The 24,424-nt window shown below is 44.5% G+C and overlaps 1 protein-coding gene across 3 annotated transcripts in view; it reads left to right on the top strand.

Annotated features, from left to right (window-relative positions):
• Positions 1-24,424, top strand: part of LOC142378173 (spectrin beta chain, non-erythrocytic 1) — a 95,151-nt gene that overhangs the window by 17,789 nt on the left and 52,938 nt on the right. Inside the window, exons 2-3 of one of the 3 annotated variants that reach the window (XM_075462411.1) lie at positions 7,004-7,225; positions 23,857-24,008. In XM_075462411.1, coding sequence (XP_075318526.1) covers positions 7,072-7,225; positions 23,857-24,008 — 306 coding nt within the window. In that variant the 5' untranslated portion in view covers positions 7,004-7,071. Of the gene's footprint in view, positions 1-7,000; positions 7,226-12,275; positions 12,786-23,856; positions 24,009-24,424 lie in introns of those variants that run through there. The other 2 variants (XM_075462410.1, XM_075462412.1) reach the window with 2 other exon arrangements.

Here is a 24,424-nt window from a genome sequence, read left to right as displayed (position 1 = left end):
CAGTTCAGGGATCAGTTCAGGGATCAGTTCTGGGATCAGTTCTAGGATCAGTTCAGGGATCAGCTCTGGGATCAGTTCTGGGATCAGTTCAGGGATCAGTTCTGGGATCAGTTCAGGGATCAGTTCTGGGATCAGTTCAGGGATCAGTTCAGGGATCAGTTCTGGGATCAGTTCAGGGAACAGTTCAGGGATCAGTTCAGGGATCAGTTCTGGGATCAGTTCTGGGATCAGTTCTGGGATCAGCTCTGGGATCAGTTCTGGGATCAGTTCAGGGAACAGTTCTGGGATCAGTTCTGGGAACAGTTCAGGGATCAGTTCTGGGATCAGTTCAGGGATCAGTTCAGGGATCAGTTCTGGGATCAGTTCTGGGATCAGTTCTGGGATCAGCTCTGGGATCAGTTCTGGGATCAGTTCAGGGAACAGTTCAGGGAACAGTTCTGGGATCAGTTTTGGGAACAGTTCAGGGAACAGTTCTGGGATCAGTTCAGGGATCAGTTCAGGGATCAGTTCTGGGATCAGTTCTGGGATCAGTTCTGGGAACAGTTCTGGGAACAGTTCAGGGAACAGTTCTGGGATCAGTTCTGGGATCAGTTCTGGGATCAGTTCAGGGAACAGTTCAGGGAACAGTTCTGGGATCAGTTCAGGGATCAGTTCTGGGATCAGTTCTGGGATCAGTTCTGGGATCAGTTCTGGGAACAGTTCTGGGATCAGTTCAGGGATCAGTTCAGGGATCAGTTCTGGGAACAGTTCAGGGATCAGTTCAGGGATCAGTTCTGGGATCAGTTCTGGGATCAGTTCAGGGATCAGTTCTGGGATCAGTTCAGGGAACAGTTCAGGGAACAGTTCAGGGATCAGTTCTGGGATCAGTTCTGGGATCAGTTCTGGGATCAGTTCAGGGAACAGTTCTGGGAACAGTTCTGGGAACAGTTCAGGGATCAGTTCTGGGAACAGTTCTGGGATCAGTTCTGGGATCAGTTCTGGGATCAGTTCAGGGATCAGTTCTGGGATCAGTTCAGGGATCAGTTCAGGGATCAGTTCAGGGATCAGTTCAGGGATCAGTTCTGGGATCAGTTCAGGGATCAGTTCAGGGATCAGTTCTGGGATCAGTTCTGGGATCAGTTCAGGGATGAGTTCTGGGATGAGTTCTGGGATGAGTTCAGGGAACAGTTCTGGGATCAGTTCAGGGATCAGTTCTGGGATCAGTTCAGGGATCAGTTCTGGGATCAGTTCTGGGAACAGTTCTGGGATCAGTTCAGGGAACAGTTCTGGGATCAGTTCAGGGATCAGTTCAGGGATCAGTTCTGGGATCAGTTCAGGGAACAGTTCTGGGATCAGTTCAGGGATCAGTTCTGGGATCAGTTCTGGGAACAGTTCTGGGATCAGTTCTGGGATCAGTTTAGGGAACAGTTCTGGGATCAGTTCTGGGAACAGTTCTGGGATCAGTTCTGGGATCAGTTCAGGGAACAGTTCTGGGATCAGTTCAGGGAACAGTTCAGGGATCAGTTCAGGGATCAGTTCTGGGAACAGTTCTGGGAACAGTTCTGGGAACAGTTCTGGGATCAGTTCTGGGATCAGTTCAGGGAACAGTTCTGGGATCAGTTCAGGGATCAGTTCATGGAACAGTTCTGGGATCAGTTCAGGGAACAGTTCTGGGAACAGTTCTGGGATCAGTTCAGGGATCAGTTCAGGGATCAGTTCAGGGATCAGTTCTGGGAACAGTTCTGGGATCAGTTCATGGAACAGTTCAGGGATCAGTTCTGGGATCAGTTCTGGGATCAGTTCAGGGAACAGTTCTGGGATCAGTTCTGGGATCAGTTCAGGGATCAGTTCTGGGAACAGTTCTGGGATCAGTTCATGGAACAGTTCTGGGATCAGTTCTGGGAACAGTTCTGGGATCAGTTCAGGGAACAGTTCAGGGATCAGTTCTGGGATCAGTTCTGGGATCAGTTCTGGGAACAGTTCTGGGATCAGTTCAGGGAACAGTTCAGGGATCAGTTCTGGGATCAGTTCTGGGATCAGTTCTGGGATCAGTTCAGGGATCAGTTCAGGGATCAGTTCTGGGATCAGTTCTGGGAACAGTTCAGGGATCAGTTCATGGAACAGTTCTGGGATCAGTTCTGGGATCAGTTCAGGGATCAGTTCAGGGATCAGTTCTGGGATCAGTTCTGGGATCAGTTCTGGGATCAGTTCAGGGATCAGTTCAGGGATCAGTTCTGGGATCAGTTCAGGGATCAGTTCATGGAACAGTTCTGGGATCAGTTCTGGGATCAGTTCAGGGATCAGTTCAGGGATCAGTTCTGGGATCAGTTCTGGGAACAGTTCGGGGATCAGTTCTGGGAACAGTTCAGGGATCAGTTCTGGGAACAGTTCTGGGATCAGTTCAGGGATCAGTTCTGGGAACAGTTCTGGGATCAGTTCATGGAACAGTTCTGGGATCAGTTCTGGGATCAGTTCTGGGATCAGTTCTGGGATCAGTTCAGGGATCAGTTCAGGGATCAGTTCTGGGATCAGTTCTGGGAACAGTTCGGGGATCAGTTCTGGGAACAGTTCAGGGATCAGTTCTGGGAACAGTTCTGGGATCAGTTCAGGGATCAGTTCTGGGAACAGTTCAGGGATCAGTTCTGGGAACTCGGCTCCATTAGTGGCTCCCTCAGGACTCTCTAATGGCTCCTGCCGCTGCTCCATCAGCGCTGTCACCTGACCCGGCTGGCCAATCAGAGCCAACCTCTGATCATCATCATAAAAAACTACAGTACCCACGATCCTCTGGTGCTGGGATAGATTTTCTTCTTCTGGGATTTCTGAGTCTCTTTCTGAGAACTGGTTTGTAAACCTGAGTGGTTCTGTAGAACGGGTTTATTTGGTCCAATGGAAACCTTCTGGTCTCTGATTGGCTGCAGAGGTTCTGTTGGACGTCTGATTGGCTGCAGAGGGAACATGTTTTCCATCTTCCCGGCTGAGTTCTCGGCAGATAAAAGAAGTAAAACTGCACCTTTTCATTCATTTTCAGACCATGCCAACAGGAAGTGATGTCATCGTTGCTCTGATTGGCTCATAAAGTCGGGCTTTTTAGGACCAGCTTTTCTCCCTGACCGAAGCAGTGCACCCTGGGAAGTGTAGTTTCAGATGATGTTTGGCACAAACATCCTGAAAGTGAGCCGATCAATGAGCCACATGGATCTGATATCAGAGACACATCATTTGTTCCCATTTCTTTAGCTGCATCTGTGATAAACAGCTTCATAGTTTCAACTTTTTTGTACATTTACATTTAAAACCAAAAGAGTCAAATTAATATAAGAAATTCAGTTTAAAAAAAATCCTAATCCCAAAATAATGAATGGTATCACGTCTAAAAGTAGAAAAGTAGGAAAAAAACAGACAATAATAAGAATTATATGTTATTCAACATCAAGAAAAAGTAAATAAGATTCAATTTAAAGCTTAAAAAAGGAATATAAGATATAATCTAATGACTAATTATGCAACAATTAATATAAATTAAATGATTAATCTGTTTTATGCCACCAGAAATGAATAATCTAGAAGCTCTTTGTGGGTTTTAGGCTGGAATTAAGATTTGTTCCCATTTCTTTAGCTGCATGTGTGAAAAACAGCAAAGATAACACAGATCCAGATCCATGATTTTAGGAACCAGGTCTGAAACCAGGTCTGCTGATCAGAACCAGCAGAAGTCTGACAGGTGAAATAAATTAAAGGTGTAGAGGTGTGTGTTGTCCAGCAGGTGGAGCTGTGGGACAGGCTGCTGCATGGAAACAGAAAAACAGAAAAGCCAGGTCCGAGGTCCGAGACCAGGTCCGAGACCAGGTCCGAGACCAGGTCCGAGGTCCGAGACCAGGTCCGAGGTCCGAGACCAGGTCCGAGGTCCGAGACCAGGTCTGAGGTCTGAGACCAGGTCCGAGGTAAGACCTGGACCTTTGGGCCATGTGTCAAACTCGAGAGATTAAAAAGTCTGATTGTTTAAAAATAAATAAGTCAAATACGTGCAGTGACCAAAAACTACATTTCCCACAATGCATGCCGATTATGTTACTCGCAGTGACGGCATCCCGCCACTAGACTGCAGTGTTTCCAAATCGATGCGATTTTCCCAACAAGTGGAAATGAGAAATGCAAATAATGATTCCAAAAGTTCCAGGAAGAGAAAAACTGATGCAGACACCCTTAAATCTGCATCAGTTTTTCTGTTTCTGGACAGATCGGAAGGGAATACGTGTTTGTGCTTAAAGGAGAAGAAACGGTCTTTTGTGTTATGAGGCGGTTGTCAAAGAGTACGATCTATGTCCGCATTCTGAGACCACAACCGGAAACAACGCGGCAGTAAAAGCTTTGTTTGGTATTTCAGGTTTGGAACAAAGTAAAAGAATAACTTATTTTTCTTTCTTCACTTGGATAGTTTGATGGTTGATGGATGGAGTGATGTGGGTTTCATAACCTGACAAATTAAACGGATTTATGTTTTAATAACAGAGCAACAGGCAAACATATTTTTTTTTACATCTATGTAGATATATATGTGATATATGTAACTTGAACAAGTAATAAATTCAGAGTTATTTAACATTAAGGAGTAGTTACATTTATAAGTTACATCCGGCCCTTTAAGGGCAACGACTATGCTGATGCAGTTTCAGGGTTCAGGCCTAGTTTCAGGGTTCAGGCCCAGTTTTAGGACCTATTTTCAGGGTTCAGGCCCAGTTTTAGGACCTATTTTCAGGGTTCAGGCCTAGTTTAAGGACCTAGTTTCAGGGTTCAGACCCAGTTTTAGGACCTAGTTTCAGGGTTCAGGCCTAGTTTTAGGACCTATTTTCAGGGTTCAGGCCTAGTTTTAGGACCTATTTTCAGGGTTCAGACCTAGTTTTAGGACCTATTTTCAGGGTTCAGGCCCAGTTTTAGGACCTATTTTCAGGGTTCAGGCCTACTTTAAGGACCTAGTTTCAGGGTTCAGACCCAGTTTTAGGACCTAGTTTCAGGGTTAAGGCCCAGTTTCAGGGTTCAGGCCCAGTTTTAGGACCTAGTTTCAGGGTTAAGGCCCAGTTTCAGGGTTCAGGCCCAGTTTCAGGGTTCACGCCCAGTTTTAGGACCTAGTTTCAGGGTTAAGGCCCAGTTTCAGGGTTCAGGCCCAGTTTCAGGGTTCAGACCCAGTTTCAGGGTTCAGGCCCAGTTTCAGGGTTCAGGCCCAGTTTTAGGACCTAGTTTTAGGGTTCAGGCCCAGTTTTAGGACCTAGTTTCAGGGTTCAGGCCCAGTTTTAGGGTTCAGACCCAGTTTCAGGGTTCAGGCCCAGTTTTAGGACCTAGTTTTAGGGTTCAGACCTAGTTTTAGGGTTCAGGCCCAGTTTCAGGGTTCAGGCCCAGTTTCAGGGTTCAGACCCAGTTTCAGGGTTCAGGCCCAGTTTCAGGGTTCAGGCCCAGTTTTAGGACCTAGTTTTAGGGTTCAGGCCCAGTTTTAGGACCTAGTTTCAGGGTTCAGGCCCAGTTTTAGGGTTCAGACCCAGTTTCAGGGTTCAGGCCCAGTTTTAGGACCTAGTTTTAGGGTTCAGACCTAGTTTTAGGGTTCAGGCCCAGTTTCAGGGTTCAGGCCAAGTTTTAGGACCTAGTTTCAGGGTTCAGGCCCAGTTTTAGGACCTAGTTGCAGGGTTCAGGTCCAGTTTTAGGACCTAGTGTCAGGGTTCAGGCCCAGTTTTAGGACCTAGTGTCAGGGTTCAGGACCAGTTTTAGGGTTCACACCCAGTTTCAGGGTTCAGGCCCAGTTTTAGGACCTAGTTTTAGGGTTCAGGCCCAGTTTTAGGACCCAGTTTCTGGGTTCAGGCCCAGTTTCAGGGTTCAGGCCCAGTTTCAGGGTTCAGACCCAGTTTTAGGACCTAGTTTTAGGGTTCAGACCCAGTTTTAGGACCTAGTTTTAGGGTTCAGACCCAGTCTCGGGGTTCAGGCCCAGTTTTAGGACCCAGTTTTAGGGTTCAGACCCAGTCTCAGGGTTCAGACCCAGTTTTAGGACCTAGTTTTAGGGTTCATACCCAGTCTCAGGGTTCAAACCCAGTTTTAGGACCTAGTTTTAGGGTTCAGACCCAGTCTCAGGGTTCAGACCCAGTTTTAGGACCTAGTTTTAGGGTTCAGGTCCAGTTTTAGGACCTAGTGTCAGGGTTCAGGCCCAGTTTTAGGACCTAGTGTCAGGGTTCAGGACCAGTTTTAGGACCCAGTTTCTGGGTTCAGGCCCAGTTTCAGGGTTCAGACCCAGTTTTAGGACCTAGTTTTAGGGTTCAGACCCAGTTTTAGGACCTAGTTTTAGGGTTCAGACCCAGTCTCAGGGTTCAGGCCCAGTTTTAGGACCTAGTTTTAGGGTTCAGACCCAGTCTCAGGGTTCAGACCCAGTTTTAGGACCTAGTTTTAGGGTTCATACCCAGTCTCAGGGTTCAGGCCCAGTTTTAGGACCTAGTTTCAGGGTTCAGGCCCAGTCTCAGGGTTCAGACCCAGTTTTAGGACCTAGTTTTAGGGTTCATACCCAGTCTCAGGGTTCAGGCCCAGTTTTAGGACCTAGTTTCAGGGTTCAGGCCCAGTTTTAGGACCTAGTTTTAGGGTTCAGACCTAGTTTCAGGGTTCAGGCCCAGTTTCAGGGTTCAGGCCCAGTTTCAGGGTTCAGGCCCAGTTTTAGGACCTAGTTTTAGGGTTCAGACCTAGTTTCAGGGTTCAGACCCAGTTTTAGGACCTAGTTTTAGGGTTCAGACCCAGTCTCAGGGTTCAGGCCCAGTTTTAGGACCTAGTTTTAGGGTTCAGACCCAGTCTCAGGGTTCAGGCCCAGTTTTAGGACCTAGTTTTAGGGTTCAGACCTAGTTTCAGGGTTCAGACCCAGTTTTAGGACCTAGTTTTAGGGTTCAGACCCAGTTTTAGGACTGAAACGATTATGCTGATGGGCCTTTGGGCCCTTTGGGCCCTCAGTTTCTGACACCATCTGGGTCTAACTGAGCTGTTTCCTGTTGTCCAGCAGGTGCGGTCGGCCTGAAGCCGCCCATGTGGACGTGTCCCCGCTGATCGAGGCCAGACTCCGGTGCAGTGATGATGACGACGGTGGCGGCCGAGTTCGACCACATGGAGCTGCAGCAGCAGTACAGCAGCAGCGACACGGTCAACAACCGCTGGGAGGACGAGTGGGACAACGAGAACAGCTCGGCCCGCCTGTTCGAACGCTCCCGCATCAAGGCGCTCGCAGGTACAGGCTCCGCCCACAACACCCTCTGACATCACACAGCTAGCAGAGAACAGATGGAAGCTAGCAGAGATCAGAAGGAAGCTAGCAGAGAACAGAAGGAAGCTAGCAGAGATCAGAAGGAAGCTAGCAGAGAACAGAAGGAAGCTAGCAGAGAATTGAAGGAAGCTAGCAGAGAACAGAAGGAAGCTAGCAGAGAACAGAAGGAAGCTAGCAGAAATCAGAAGGAAGCTAGCAGAGAACAGAAGGAAGCTAGCAGAGAACAGAAGGAAGCTAGCAGAGAACTGAAGGAAGCTAGCAGAGAACAGAAGGAAGCTAACAGAGAACAGAAGGAAGCTAGCAGAGAACAGAAGGAAGCTAGCAGAGAACAGAAGGAAGCTAGCAGAGATCAGAAGGAAGCTAGCAGAGATCAGAAGGAAGCTAGCAGAGAACAGAAGGAAGCTAGCAGAGAAGGTGCTGTTTGGCACTCTTTGTAAGGTAAACATGCTTTCAGTATGAGGCCTCGTCTGTGTCTTCATTTCCCACCGTTGATTCTGACATTTTTCATCTGTTTCTTTGTTTGTTTGCTACGACTGCTAATGCTAAAGCTAACCCGTCCCGCCGCTGAGATTGAGCTCATTGTAGCCTAATGTAGCGGAGTTAGAGCCTTCTGATTGGACGCTCTGTGACATGAGAGGAAGGTTCAGACCAGTTTAGTGGTCGTAAAGTCGTGTTGTGAAGTCACATGACCCGTTGCGTCACATGACCCGCTGCGTCACATGACCCGCCGCGTTCCCGAGGAGGACGAGGGTTTTATTGGAGGAGGAAGGCTCGTAATCTGCTGACTCGCCGTTGGTTCATGTGATTTGTCTGGGCGTTTGAACTCTGACCTCGTGGTCAGCTGACGGGCGTCACATGGTTGTTCAGGTGAATATTAACGAGCTTTTTCCTTAAAGTCCAATTTAATCTGTTTTCAAACAAAATCCCTTTTATTCAAGACTTCCTGAAAGATATTTAAGGGTTTCGTCCTTTATTTTCATTCTTTCTCAGAGTGTGTGTTCCTGTTTATGAGCCTTTTGGGACCCCAGGCGGGGACACTGTGTGTGGTCCTGTTTTAGGGTTCTGGTTCTGGTTGTGCTCCTGTTTTGGGGTTCTGGTTCTGTTTTAGGGTTCTGGTTCTGGGGTTCTGGTTCTGGTCCTGTTTTAGGGTTCTGGTTCTGGTCCTGTTTTAGGATTCTGGTTCTGGTCCTGGGGCATTGGAGGGCCTGATCTCGGCTGTGGCCCCTCACAAAGATGGAGACAGAAACTTGTGTTGATCTGCAGGATGTTTGTTTCTTATTTCCTGGCCTTGAGTCTGGAATGTGGAGAAACAATGAGGGGAAACACCTCCTCCCTGATGACATCATGGTCACGCTGTCACATCATTGGCCGACACACACACACACACACACACACACACACACACACACTTCAACACACTCTGCACTGTAAAAATCTCTTTAAAGACTTTAAAGAGGCCTTGGTATCTGTACGGGAGTCTTTAGCTTTGGCCAGTTTTTATGAGGATTAGACCTTCAGGATGTTTCTGAACTTTAGTTAAATATCAGATACAAAGTAAAGACTTGTTTATGGTCCAATTAAAGATTAACTAACTGTTGGTCTGTAGTCGAGCTGAAACGGTTTCACCAGTGACTCGATTAAAAAAAAACAACTCCTCAATGTAAATTATCTGTTTTGATGCTTCGTTCAACTCCCACCAACTGGAGAAAACAACGAGGAGCAAAATCAGAGGAATAATGTGTAAAGTTTGGGAGCATTTCAAAGAAAAGAAAAGAATAGAGAAAATACTGAACAGTGTGTGTGTTAGCTTAGTTAGCTTAGCACGACGTCAATGCTACAGCATCTCAGCAGAAAGCAGCCGGTTCACATATCGAGTCCACTGAGCGGAACAAACACGAGGGAACATTTCACGTTAGCATTTTAATGGAAATCATTAGATTTGTTAGCTGAGAAGGAAGCTAACAGAGAACAGAAGGACGCTAACAGAGAACAGAAGGAAGCTAACAGAGAACAGAAGGAAGCTAGCAGAGAACAGAAGGAAGCTAGCAGAGAACAGAAGGAAGCTAGCAGAGAAAAGAAGGAAGCTAACAGAGAACAGAAGGACGCTAACAGAACAGAAGGACGCTAGCAGAGAACAGAAGGAAGCTAGCAGAACAGAAGGACGCTAGCAGAGAACAGAAGGAAGCTAGCAGAGAACAGAAGGAAGCTAGCAGAGAACAGAAGGACGCTAGCAGAGAACAGAAGGAAGCTAACAGAACAGAAGGACGCTAGCAGAGAACAGAAGGAAGCTAGCAGAGAACAGAAGGAAGCTAGCAGAGAACAGAAGGAAGCTAGCAGAGAACAGAAGCAGAATCAGAGCAGCTTCCTATCCGGTTACTTGGTTAATCGATGGAATAATCATTGAATACACCGGCCACAGGCCAGTTTCTTTGGGAAGTAAATGGAAATACAAGAAATGGTATAAATCTACTTTCATCTGGAGATGCTTCCCATCATCAATCATAAATCTGAATCATCTAAAACCAGCGGAACAGCAGCGCTGCTTAAACTTTTCCTCAGATATCACAGGTTTAATCCCACAGATATCACAGGTTTAATCCCACAGATATCACAGGTTTAATCCCACAAATATCACAGGTTTAATCCCACAGATATCACAGGTTTAATCCCACAGATATCTCAGGTTTAATCCCACAGATATCACAGGTTTAATCCCACAGATATCACAGGTTTAATCTCACAAATATCACAGGTTTAATCCCACAGATATCACAGGTTTAATCCCACAGATATCACAGGTTTAATCTCACAAATATCACAGGTTTAATCCCACAGATATCACAGGTTTAATCCCACAGATATCTCAGGTTTAATCCCACAGATATCACAGGTTTAATCCCACAGATATCACAGGTTTAATCCCACAGATATCACAGGTTTAATCCCACAGATATCACAGGTTTAATCCCACAGATATCACAGGTTTAATCTCACAAATATCACAGGTTTAATCCCACAGATATCACAGGTTTAATCTCACAAATATCTCAGGTTTAATCCCACAGATATCACAGATATCTCAGGTTTAATCCCACAGATATCACAGGTTTAATCTCACAGATATCACAGGTTTAATCCCACAGATATCACAGGTTTAATCTCACAGATATCACAGGTTTAATCCCACAGATATCACAGGTTTAATCCCACAGATATCACAGGTTTAATCCCACATATATCACAGGTTTAATCTCACAGATATCACAGGTTTAATCCCACAGATATCACAGGTTTAATCCCACAGATATCACAGGTTTAATCTCACAGATATCACAGGTTTAATCCCACAGATATCACAGGTTTAATCTCACAGATATCACAGGTTTAATCCCACAGATATCACAGATATCTCAGGTTTAATCCCACAGATATCACAGGTTTAATCCCACAGATATCACAGGTTTAATCCCACAGATATCACAGGTTTAATCCCACAGATATCACAGGTTTAATCCCACAGATATCACAGGTTTAATCCCACAGATATCACAGATATCACAGGTTTAATCCCACAGATATCACAGGTTTAATCCCACAGATATCTCAGGTTTAATCCCACAGATATCACAGGTTTAATCCCACAGATATCTCAGGTTTAATCCCACAGATATCACAGGTTTAATCCCACAGATATCTCAGGTTTAATCCCACAGATATCTCAGGTTTAATCCCACAGATATCACAGGTTTAATCCCACAGATATCACAGGTTTAATCCCACAGATATCTCAGGTTTAATCCCACAGATATCTCAGGTTTAATCCCACAGATATCACAGGTTTAATCTCACAAATATCACAGGTTTAATCTCACAGATATCACAGGTTTAATCCCACAGATATCACAGGTTTAATCTCACAGATATCACAGGTTTAATCCCACAGATATCACAGATATCTCAGGTTTAATCCCACAGATATCACAGGTTTAATCCCACAGATATCACAGGTTTAATCCCACAGATATCACAGGTTTAATCCCACAGATATCACAGGTTTAATCCCACAGATATCACAGGTTTAATCCCACAGATATCACAGATATCACAGGTTTAATCTCACAGAGATCACAGGTTTAATCCCACAGATATCACAGGTTTAATCTCACAGATATCACAGGTTTAATCCCACAGATATCACAGGTTTAATCCCACAGATATCACAGGTTTAATCCCACAGATATCACAGGTTTAATCCCACAGATATCACAGGTTTAATCCCACAGATATCACAGGTTTAATCCCACAGATATCACAGGTTTAATCCCACAGATATCACAGATATCACAGGTTTAATCCCACAGATATCACAGGTTTAATCCCACAGATATCACAGGTTTAATCCCACAGATATCACAGGTTTAATCCCACAGATATCTCAGGTTTAATCCCACAGATATCACAGGTTTAATCCCACAGATATCACAGATATCACAGGTTTAATCCCACAGATATCACAGGTTTAATCCCACAGATATCACAGGTTTAATCTCACAGATATCACAGGTTTAATCCCACAGATATCACAGGTTTAATCCCACAGATATCACAGGTTTAATCCCACAGATATCACAGGTTTAATCCCACAGATATCACAGGTTTAATCCCACAGATATCACAGGTTTAATCCCACAGATATCACAGGTTTAATCCCACAGATATCTCAGGTTTAATCCCACAGATATCTCAGGTTTAATCCCACAGATATCACAGGTTTAATCACACAGATATCACAGGTTTAATCCCACAGATGCTGTAACTTTTTACAGTGTTTCTGGAGGGTGGGGCTCAGTGTGTGTGTTAGGAGGGAAACGAGCCGACCAATCGGATCGCAGCCTGGGAACAATCAGAGCAGCAGCAGAAGAAGAGTGAGCAGCGTGGCTGCTGCTGGACACACGTGCACGCGCTCACGTGCACGCGCTCAGGTGCCAGCGCGACCTCTGGACTCTGTTTCCAGCCGCCGGGACACCAGGACGTTTCCCAGAGCAGCGGCCGGGATTTGAATCTTCTTCTTCTTCTTTGGCTGAAAAGGTGGCAGAACTGTTTGAGAGTTCCAGGGTCAGAGTTCATGCTGCTCTGGATCAGCCGAGGCATCTGGAGCTAAACTTTCATTTGTGATCTGCAGATCTGGTCCCAGTTCACAGTCTTTTTCTCTGATTTAGTTCCTTTTTTTTGGTTATTTTTCTGCTTTAAAGCTGCAGAAACTTTGGTGGGAAAAGTTCCTTCTTTCAGCAGAATTTCCCAAAGTTTTCTGGAGTTTTTTTTGGCTGAACCGGTTCTGGGTTCTGGGCGGGTTAATGGTCCAGGAGCTCTCGGGGGTTTTGTGGTTCGGGACCGCTTTGCTGTGGCGTTTGGTTGGTTTTTCTCGGACGTCGGGGTGTGATGGAGGCGGAGTGGGCGTCGGCTGACCCGGCTCACCAGCAGGCCGGCTACGTCCAGCTGGAGGGTCGATTCAAACAGCTGCAAGGTAAGAGGTCTCTGAGATAAACCTGATCCGGTCTGAGATAAACCTGATCCGGTCTGAGATAAACCTGATCCGGTCTGAGATAAACCTGATCCGGTCTGAGATAAACCTGATCCCATCTGAGGGGCCACAGGAGGAACCAAGGGTCCAGTTTCCTTTAAAATTGTCTGTTCGAAACATTTATTCAGTTCAGTTTGTTCATTGTTGATCATACAATCAGATTCCAAATGAGTCCAATTCATACAGAGCTAATGAAGAAAGTAGCCTAGCTAAGGAAACCAGCAGATTACACTGAAACTCCCCGTCCTGAGCTGCACGAGGCGACTGTGGGGAGAAAAAACTCCCTTTAACAGGAAGAAACCTCCATCAGATGCTGTTAAACAATGCTTGTGTTCGAAACCGCCTACTACATACTACATACTGCATACTGCATACTGCATACTACATACTGCATACTGCATACTACATACTACATACTACATACTACACACTGCATACTGCATACTATACTACATACTGCATACTACATACTGTATACTACATACTGCATACTGCATACTACATACTGCATACTGCATACTGCATACTGCATACTACATACTACACTACATACTGCATACTACATACTGTATACTACATACTACATACTGCATACTGCATACTGCATACTACATGCTACATACTACATACTGCATACTACATGCTACATACTACATACTGCATACTACATACTACATACTACATACTGCATACTACATGCTGCATACTGCATACTACATGCTGCATACTGCATACTGCATACTACATGCTGCATGCTACATACTGCATACTACATACTGCATACTACATGCTACATACTACATACTACATACTACATACTAAATACTGCATACTGCATACTGCATACTACATACTGTGTACTGCATACTGCATACTGCATACTACATACTGCATACTGCATACTGCATGCTACATACTGCATACTACATACTACATACTACACTACATACTGCATACTACATACTGTATACTACATACTACATACTGCATACTGCATACTACATGCTACATACTACATACTGCATACTACATGCTACATACTACATACTGCATACTACATACTACATACTACATACTGCATACTACATGCTGCATACTGCATACTACATGCTGCATACTGCATACTGCATACTACATGCTGCATGCTACATACTGCATACTACATACTGCATACTACATGCTACATACTACATACTACATACTACATACTAAATACTGCATACTGCATACTGCATACTACATACTGCATACTGCATACTACATACTGCATACTGCATACTGCATACTACATACTGCATACTACATACTACATGCTGCATGCTACATACTGCATACTACATACTGCATACTACATGCTACATACTACATACTACATACTACATACTAAATACTGCATACTGCATACTGCATACTACATACTGTGTACTGCATACTGCATACTGCATACTACATACTGCATACTGCATACTGCATGCTACATACTGCATACTACATACTACATACTAAATACTGCATATTACATACTACATACTGCAGACTACATACTACATACTGCATACTGCATACTACATACTGTATACTGCATACTACATACTGTATACTACATACTACATACTGCATACTACATACTGCATACTACATACTGCATACTGCATACTACATACTACATACTGCATACTACATGCTACATACTGCATACTGCATGCTGCATACTGCATACTGCATACTACATGCTACATGCTACATACTGCATACTACATACTGCATGCTGCATACTGCATACTGCATACTACATACTACATGCTACATACTGCATACTACATACTACATACTGCATACTGCATACTACATACTGCATACTACATGCTACATACTGCATACTGCATGCTGCATACTGCATACTACATACTGCATGCTGCATACTACATACTGCATACTACATACTACATACTGCATACTACATACTACATGCTGCATACTGCATACTACATGCTACATACTGCATACTGCATACTACATGCTACATACTGCATACTGCATACTACATGCTGCATGCTGCATACTGCATACTACATGCTGCATACTACATACTACATACTGCATACTACATACTACATACTGCATACTACATGCTGCATGCTGCATACTGCATACTACATGCTGCATACTACATACTACATGCTACATACTACATACTGCATACTACACGCTGCATACTACATACTACATACTACACGCTGCATACTACATGCTGCATACTACACGCTACATACTGCATACTACATGCTACGTGCTGCATACTACATGCTACACACTACATACTACATGCTACATACTACATGCTACACACTGCATACTACATACTGCATACTACGTACTACATGCTACACACTGCATACTACACACTGCATACTACGTACTACACACTGCATACTGCATACTACGTACTACGTACTACACACTGCATACTGCATACTTCATACTGCATACTACGTACTACGTACTACATGCTACACACTGCATACTACACACTGCATACTACGTACTACACACTGCATACTGCGTACTACGTACTACGTACTACACACTGCATACTGCGTACTACGTACTACACACTGCATACTGCGTACTACATACTACACACTGCATACTGCGTACTACGTACTACACACTACACACTGCATACTGCGTACTACGTACTACATACTACACACTACATACTACATACTACAAACTACACACTGCATACTGCGTACTACGTACTACACACTGCACACTGCACACTGCGTACTGCATACTACATACTGCATACTACACACTGCGTACTGCATACTACATACTGCGTACTACACACTGCGTACTACATACTACACACTGCGTACTGCACACTACGTACTACATACTACACACTGCGTACTGCACACTACGTACTACATACTACACACTGCGTACTACACACTACGTACTACATACTACACACTGCGTACTACACACTGCATACTGCATACTACGTACTACGTACTACATACTGCGTACTACGTACTACGTACTACGCACTGCATACTACGTACTACGTACTGCACACTGCATACTGCATACTACGTACTACGTACTGCACACTGCATACTACATACTACATACTACGTACTATGTACTACACGCTGCATACTGCATACTACATACTACGTACTACACGCTGCATACTGCATACTACATACTGCGTACTACACGCTGCATACTGCATACTACATACTGCGTACTACACACTGCATACTGCATACTAAATACTGCGTACTACACACTGCATGCTGCATACTACACACTGCGTACTACATACTACATGCTACATACTACATACTGACACACTGCATACTACATACTACATACTACGTACTACGTACTACACACTGCATACTGCATACTACATACTACGTACTACGTACTACACACTGCATGCTGCATACTACACACTGCGTACTACATACTACATGCTACATACTACATACTGACACACTGCATACTACATACTACATACTACGTACTACGTACTACACACTGCATACTGCATACTGCATACTACGTACTGCGTACTACACACTGCATACTGCATACTACATACTGCGTACTACACACTGCATGCTGCATACTACATACTGCGTACTACACACTGCATGCTGCATACTAAATACTGCGTACTACACACTGCATGCTGCATACTACACACTGCGTACTACATACTACATGCTACATACTACATACTGCACACTGCATACTACATACTACATACTACGTACTACGTACTACACACTGCATACCGCATACTACATACTGCGTACTACACACTGCATACCGCATACTACATACTGCATACTACATGCTACATACTGCATACTGCATGCTGCATACTGCATGCTGCATGCTGCATACTACATACTGCATACTACATACTACATACTGCATACTGCATACTACATACTACATGCTGCATACTGCATACTACATGCTACATACTGCATACTGCATACTACATGCTACATACTGCATACTGCATACTACATGCTGCATGCTGCATACTGCATACTACATGCTGCATACTACATACTACATACTGCATACTACATACTACATACTGCATACTACATGCTGCATGCTGCATACTGCATACTACATGCTGCATACTACATACTACATGCTACATACTACATACTGCATACTACACGCTGCATACTACATACTACATACTACACGCTGCATACTACATGCTGCATACTACACGCTACATACTGCATACTACATGCTACGTGCTGCATACTACATGCTACACACTACATACTACATGCTACATACTACATGCTACACACTGCATACTACATACTGCATACTACGTACTACATGCTACACACTGCATACTACACACTGCATACTACGTACTACACACTGCATACTGCATACTACGTACTACGTACTACACACTGCATACTGCATACTTCATACTGCATACTACGTACTACGTACTACATGCTACACACTGCATACTACACACTGCATACTACGTACTACACACTGCATACTGCGTACTACGTACTACACACTGCATACTGCGTACTACGTACTACACACTGCATACTGCGTACTACATACTACACACTGCATACTGCGTACTACGTACTACACACTACACACTGCATACTGCGTACTACGTACTACATACTACACACTACATACTACATACTACAAACTACACACTGCATACTGCGTACTACGTACTACACACTGCACACTGCACACTGCGTACTGCATACTACATACTGCATACTACACACTGCGTACTGCATACTACATACTGCGTACTACACACTGCGTACTACATACTACACACTGCGTACTGCACACTACGTACTACATACTACACACTGCGTACTGCACACTACGTACTACATACTACACACTGCGTACTACACACTACGTACTACATACTACACACTGCGTACTACACACTGCATACTGCATACTACGTACTACGTACTACATACTGCGTACTACGTACTACGTACTACGCACTGCATACTACGTACTACGTACTGCACACTGCATACTGCATACTACGTACTACGTACTGCACACTGCATACTACATACTACATACTACGTACTATGTACTACACGCTGCATACTGCATACTACATACTACGTACTACACGCTGCATACTGCATACTACATACTGCGTACTACACGCTGCATACTGCATACTACATACTGCGTACTACACACTGCATACTGCATACTAAATACTGCGTACTACACACTGCATGCTGCATACTACACACTGCGTACTACATACTACATGCTACATACTACATACTGACACACTGCATACTACATACTACATACTACGTACTACGTACTACACACTGCATACTGCATACTACATACTACGTACTACGTACTACACACTGCATACTGCATACTACGTACTGCGTACTACACACTGCATACTGCATACTACATACTGCGTACTACACACTGCATGCTGCATACTACATACTGCGTACTACACACTGCATGCTGCATACTAAATACTGCGTACTACACACTGCATGCTGCATACTACACACTGCGTACTACACACTACATGCTACATACTACATACTGCACACTGCATACTACATACTACATACTACGTACTACGTACTACACACTGCATACCGCATACTACATACTGCGTACTACACACTGCATACCGCATACTACATACTGCGTACTACACACTGCATACCGCATACTGAATACTACATACTACATGCTACATACTACATACTGACACACTGCATACTACATACTACATACTACGTACTACGTACTACACACTGCATACTGCATACTACATACTGCGTACTACACACTGCATACTGCATACTACATACTGCGTACTACACACTGCATACTACATACTACATACTACGTACTACATACTACATGCTACATACTACGTACTGCACACTGCATACTACATACTACATACTACATACTACGTACTACACACTGCATACTGCATACTACACACTGCGTACTACATACTACATGCTACATACTACATACTGCACACTGCATACCGCATACTACATACTGCGTACTACACACTGCATACCGCATACTACATACTGCGTACTACACACTGCATACCGCATACTGAATACTACATACTACATGCTACATACTACATACTGACACACTGCATACTACATACTACATACTACGTACTACGTACTACACACTGCATACTGCATACTACATACTACGTACTACACACTGCATACCGCATACTACACACTGCATACTGCATACTGAATACTACATACTACATGCTATATACTGCATGCTACACGCTACATGCTACATACTGCATACTGCATGCTACACGCTACATACTACATACTGCATACTGCATACTACACGCTACATACTACATACTACATGCTGCATACTACATACTACACACTGCATACTGCATACTGCATACTACACACTGCATACTGCATACTGCATACTACATACTTCCATACTGCATACTGCATACTACATACTGCATACTGCATACTACATACTTCCATACTGCATACTGCATACTGCATACTTTCTACTGCATACTGCATACTGCCTACTACATACTGCATACTGCATACTGCCTACTGCATACTGCCTACTGCATACTGCCTACTGCATACTACATACTTCCATACTGCATACTGCATACTGCATACTACATACTACATACTGCATACTGCATACTACACACTGCATACTGCATACTACACACTGCATACTGCATACTACATACTTCCATACTGCATACTGCATACTGCATACTGCATACTGCATACTACATACTTCCATACTGCATACTGCATACTACATACTGCATACTGCATACTGCCTACTGCCTACTACATACTGCATACTGCATAGTGCATAGTGCATACTACATACTACATACTTCCATACTGCATACTACATACTGCATACTGCATACTTCCATACTGCATACTGCATACTACATACTGCATACTTCCATACTGCATACTGCATATTACATACTGCATACTACATACTACATATCCTCATCGATCATCCGTATCCAGAGCGTTTACCCACAATGCATTTGGCTCCTGCCCGAGCTGAAATCAGCCGGCCTGAAGCTGATTTCTCTTAAGCTCTAAACTCTGTAAACTTTAGCAACATTTGAAACATTTTCAGGTGAGAAAGTAGTCGTTTAGATCCCCAACGTGTTGAAAACCTGACAAAATACCGGCTGTTTACAATTTTGTTCCCACGAATTCGGCGCTACTAAAGCTAGCCGCAGTGAGCTAACGCACTTCCTGTTATTTTCACAAAATAAAATACCCGTTGCCTTTTATCATAGGGAAAGCCATTACCATACAATTGGTGCTTTTGTTTTGAAAACAGGAAGTGAACCTACCCTCATTGTAGCTAGCTTGAAACTGCCGTTTTGACAGGAAATGACGATCGGCGACGTCACGTTACGTTGCATCTTGGGTAGTTTGAGTATGAGTAGTAACCTCATGATGCATACCCAACATTTCAGAGAATCTAGTATGCATCCGGGAACTTAAAAAAAGTTAAAGTTAGTAGGAGTAGTGCTTAGCACTTCAGACGCCCTGATATATGCTCCCAGGAACAGGAAGAAGGAGTTTAACACCTCAGAGGCCCTGATATATGCTCCCAGGAACAGGAAGAAGGAGTTTTACACCTCAGACGCCCTGATATATGCTCCCAGGAACAGGAAGAAGGAGTTTTACACCTCAGACGCCCTGATATATGCTCCCAGGAACGGGAAGAAGGAGTTTTACACCTCAGACGCCCTGATATATGCTCCCAGGAACAGGAAGAAGGAGTTTTACACCTCAGACGCCCTGATATATGCTCCCAGGAACAGGAAGAAGGAGTTTATACACCTCAGACGCCCTGATATATGCTCCCAGGAACAGGAAGAAGGAGTTTTACACCTCAGACGCCCTGATATATGCTCCCAGGAACAGGAAGAAGGAGTTTTACACCTCAGACCCCCTGATATATGCTCCCAGGAACAGGAAGAAGGAGTTTTACACCTCAGACCCCCTGATATATGCTCCCAGGAACAGGAAGAAGGAGTTTCACACCTCAGACGCCCTGATATATGCTCCCAGGAACAGGAAGAAGGAGTTTTAAACCTCAGACGCCCTGATATATGCTCCCAGGAACAGGAAGAAGGAGTTTTACACCTCAGACGCTCTGATATATGCTCCCAGGAACAGGAAGAAGGAGTTTTACACCTCAGACGCTCTGATATATGCTCCCAGGAACAGGAAGAAGGAGTTTTACATGGATCAGGATCAGACCCTCTGACCTGCTGGTAGTTAAAGGTTAAACTGACACACCCAAACTCTATAAACCGGCCATAAACACGCTTCATCACCGGGTTTATATTAAATTAAGTGACGCTGTGGGCGGTTTGGATCGCAGAGACAATAAATCTGCATGTAGAACAACGAAAGTCTGTTTTTCTCCAAAGATAAACAGAAAAGACTGAAATTGTTAGAGTTTTTCTGGCTAATTTTAGCCACATTGGAGGCTCTATGGATATCCTGTCCCACATGTCACAGTGTAAACATACTTGGGAAATAAAACCAGCCTTTAAATCAACGAATGTTCAAACCTCCGGAAACACTGAAGTATTCTGGAGAAGCTTCATTTCCTGCGGTTAGAGGATTTTAAACTGTTTTCTGAGGCGGCTCAGCGTCCATCCCCTCAAACTTTACTTTGTTTTGGGTGATTTTTTTATTTTATTTTTTATACTTTTTTGGGCTTTTTATGCCTGTAATGATAGGACAGGTGGAGAGAGACAGGAAGCAGGGGGCAGAGAGAGGGGGAGACATGCAGCAAAGGGCCGCTCGGTGCGGGACTGGAACCGGGGCCAGCTGCAGTGAGGACTGTAGCCTCTGTACATCAGCGAGGACTGTAGCCTCTGTACATCAGCGAGGACTGTAGCCTCTGTACATCAGCGAGGACTGTAGCCTCTGTACATGGGGCGGCTGCAGTGAGGACTGTAGCCTCTGTACATGGGCCGGCTGCAGTGAGGACTGTAGCCTCTGTACATCAGCGAGGACTGTAGCCTCTGTACATGGGGCGGCTGCAGTGAGGACTGTAGCCTCTGTACATGGGCCGGCTGCAGTGAGGACTGTAGCCTCTGTACATGGGCCGGCTGCAGTGAGGACTGTAGCCTCTGTACATGGGCGGCTGCAGTGAGGACTGTAGCCTCTGTACATCAGCGAGGACTGTAGCCTCTGTACATGGGCGGCTGCAGTGAGGACTGTAGCCTCTGTACATGGGCCGGCTGCAGTGAGGACTGTAGCCTCTGTACATGGGCCGGCTGCAGTGAGGACTGTAGCCTCTGTACATGGGCGGCTGCAGTGAGGACTGTAGCCTCTGTACATGGGCCGGCTGCAGTGAGGACTGTAGCCTCTGTACATGGGCCGGCTGCAGTGAGGACTGTAGCCTCTGTACATGGGGCGGCTGCAGTGAGGACTGTAGCCTCTGTACATGGGCCGGCTGCAGTGAGGACTGTAGCCTCTGTACATGGGCCGGCTGCAGTGAGGACTGTAGCCTCTGTACATGGGGCAGCTGCTTAAAGGCTCTAGCATGGTTGCCGCGTCTGCTAGCGCGAGCGGTGTTGATGACGTCACGAGTTCGTGCCATGTATAGTGGCGCAAGTCGTCGCGCCAGTAGTTGCAATTTTCTCCGTCACAGAGGTGGCGCTGCTACGTGAAGGTTAGCGCTACTCTACAACCACGAAAGTGGAGAAGAAAACAATGAAGACCAGGAATACTGTCATCAATGATGCTGCTGCAGTATTCAGATCACTTTAATTTTTTAATTCAGTTAAAAGAGGTGAAGGTCTGAAGCCCCCGGCATCAACAGAGTCTCTGCCCTCTTCTGTGCCTTCACCTATCTGTCCCGTAGCTTCTTCCTCACATTCTTACAGAACTCTCCCTCTTTCCCTGAAGTTCTGCCCATCCCTGCCCACCAGTTTGGGGAGTTTACGTGCTCCCTGTGCTGTTTCACTGCAGTTTCATACAGCTGCTGTACAAACGCACCTCCTCACTGAGCCGGTCTCACATCGGTCAGTGAGCAACGCACTTCCTGTTATTTTCACAAAATAAAATACCCGTTACCTTGTATCACAGGGAAAGCCATTACCATACAATTGGTGCTTTTGTTTTGAAAACAGGAAGTGAACCTACCCTCGTTGTAGCTAGCTTGAAACTGCCGTTTTGACAGGAAATGACGATCGGCGACGTCACGTTACGTTGCATCTTGGGTAGTTTGAGTATGAGTAGTAACCTCATGATGCATACCCAACATTTAGGAGAATCTAGTATGCATCCGGGAACTTCTCGCTTACTCAAACTCGCATACTAACTCAGAAAGTTAGTATGAGTAGTAGGAGAAGTATGCGGTTTGGAACACAGCCCCTGTTTCTGAGTCTCTCTGACCTTTGACCTCCTGGTTCAGTAACCTGTCGGTAAATCACAGCTGAACCTGGAGGATGATCAGCTCCACCTTAAACGATGAAATGATGGAATTCTTTCAGCCGCTTTAAGAACAACAGAGAAATCTACCGAAAGAAGCTCAGAGCTGTAACTACTGAAGATCTTTTGGTTTTATCTGAATAACATTGGACAAGGGACGATGTGAGCTAGCTTAAAGCTAACATTTCTGTTTGATAAACAGAATTTTATAAATGAATAAAGTAGGAGGATAAAAGGCCTCACATGAACCAAACCGGTTTGTTTCTGACCCTGAAAGGATGCAGGACTCCGATCAATAGCCGATCATTGATCGGTGGGTGAGTGGGCGGAGTCAGAGAGTCCGTTAGTTTGTCACTCTGAGACGGGATGTTCTCAGTCATTGCGCTTCATGTTTGGTTCTGACAGCCTGAACGTGTTTGTGTGTTCAGATGAGCGTGAGGCGGTGCAGAAGAAGACCTTCACCAAATGGGTCAACTCCCACCTGTCCAGGGTCTCCTGCAGGATCACGGACCTCTACATGGACCTGAGAGACGGGCGCATGCTCATCAAGCTGCTGGAGGTCCTCTCCGGAGAGAAACTGGTAAGAAACACTTTATTTTTAACTCTACTCATTGTTTTGAATGGAATATATTTAATTTCTCTCTCTGTTTATTATTATTTCTGTATTTTTATTTGTATTATTTTCCTTTAAACCATGTTGATCTATTAATTCTCTCCAAGATAATTTTTCTTTTTTTTTAATTTTCGTATTATTTATTATGAATTTTCTGTCATATCCTGCATTTATTTCTCTGTTTTTACATTCCTGAATGCTCCATTATGCAACTTTGAAGGGAAGTTTCTCTAATTTTAACTTAAAATTTTAACAACAAAAAAAAAAAAATTAAAATAAAAATTTTTTTTGGTGGACCCTTTGGTGAGGTCATAAAGCTACAGTTAGCAGTTAGCAGCGAGCTAACGGCCGTCCATCTGAAGCGGTGGCTGCTGGGTAATGTA

The sequence above is a fragment of the Odontesthes bonariensis genome, chromosome 4, assembly GCF_027942865.1.
Source record: "Odontesthes bonariensis isolate fOdoBon6 chromosome 4, fOdoBon6.hap1, whole genome shotgun sequence".
NCBI lineage: Eukaryota > Metazoa > Chordata > Actinopteri > Atheriniformes > Atherinopsidae > Odontesthes > Odontesthes bonariensis.
Note: the sequence above shows the minus strand (reverse complement) of the source record. Positions and strands in the feature narration are given on the sequence as shown.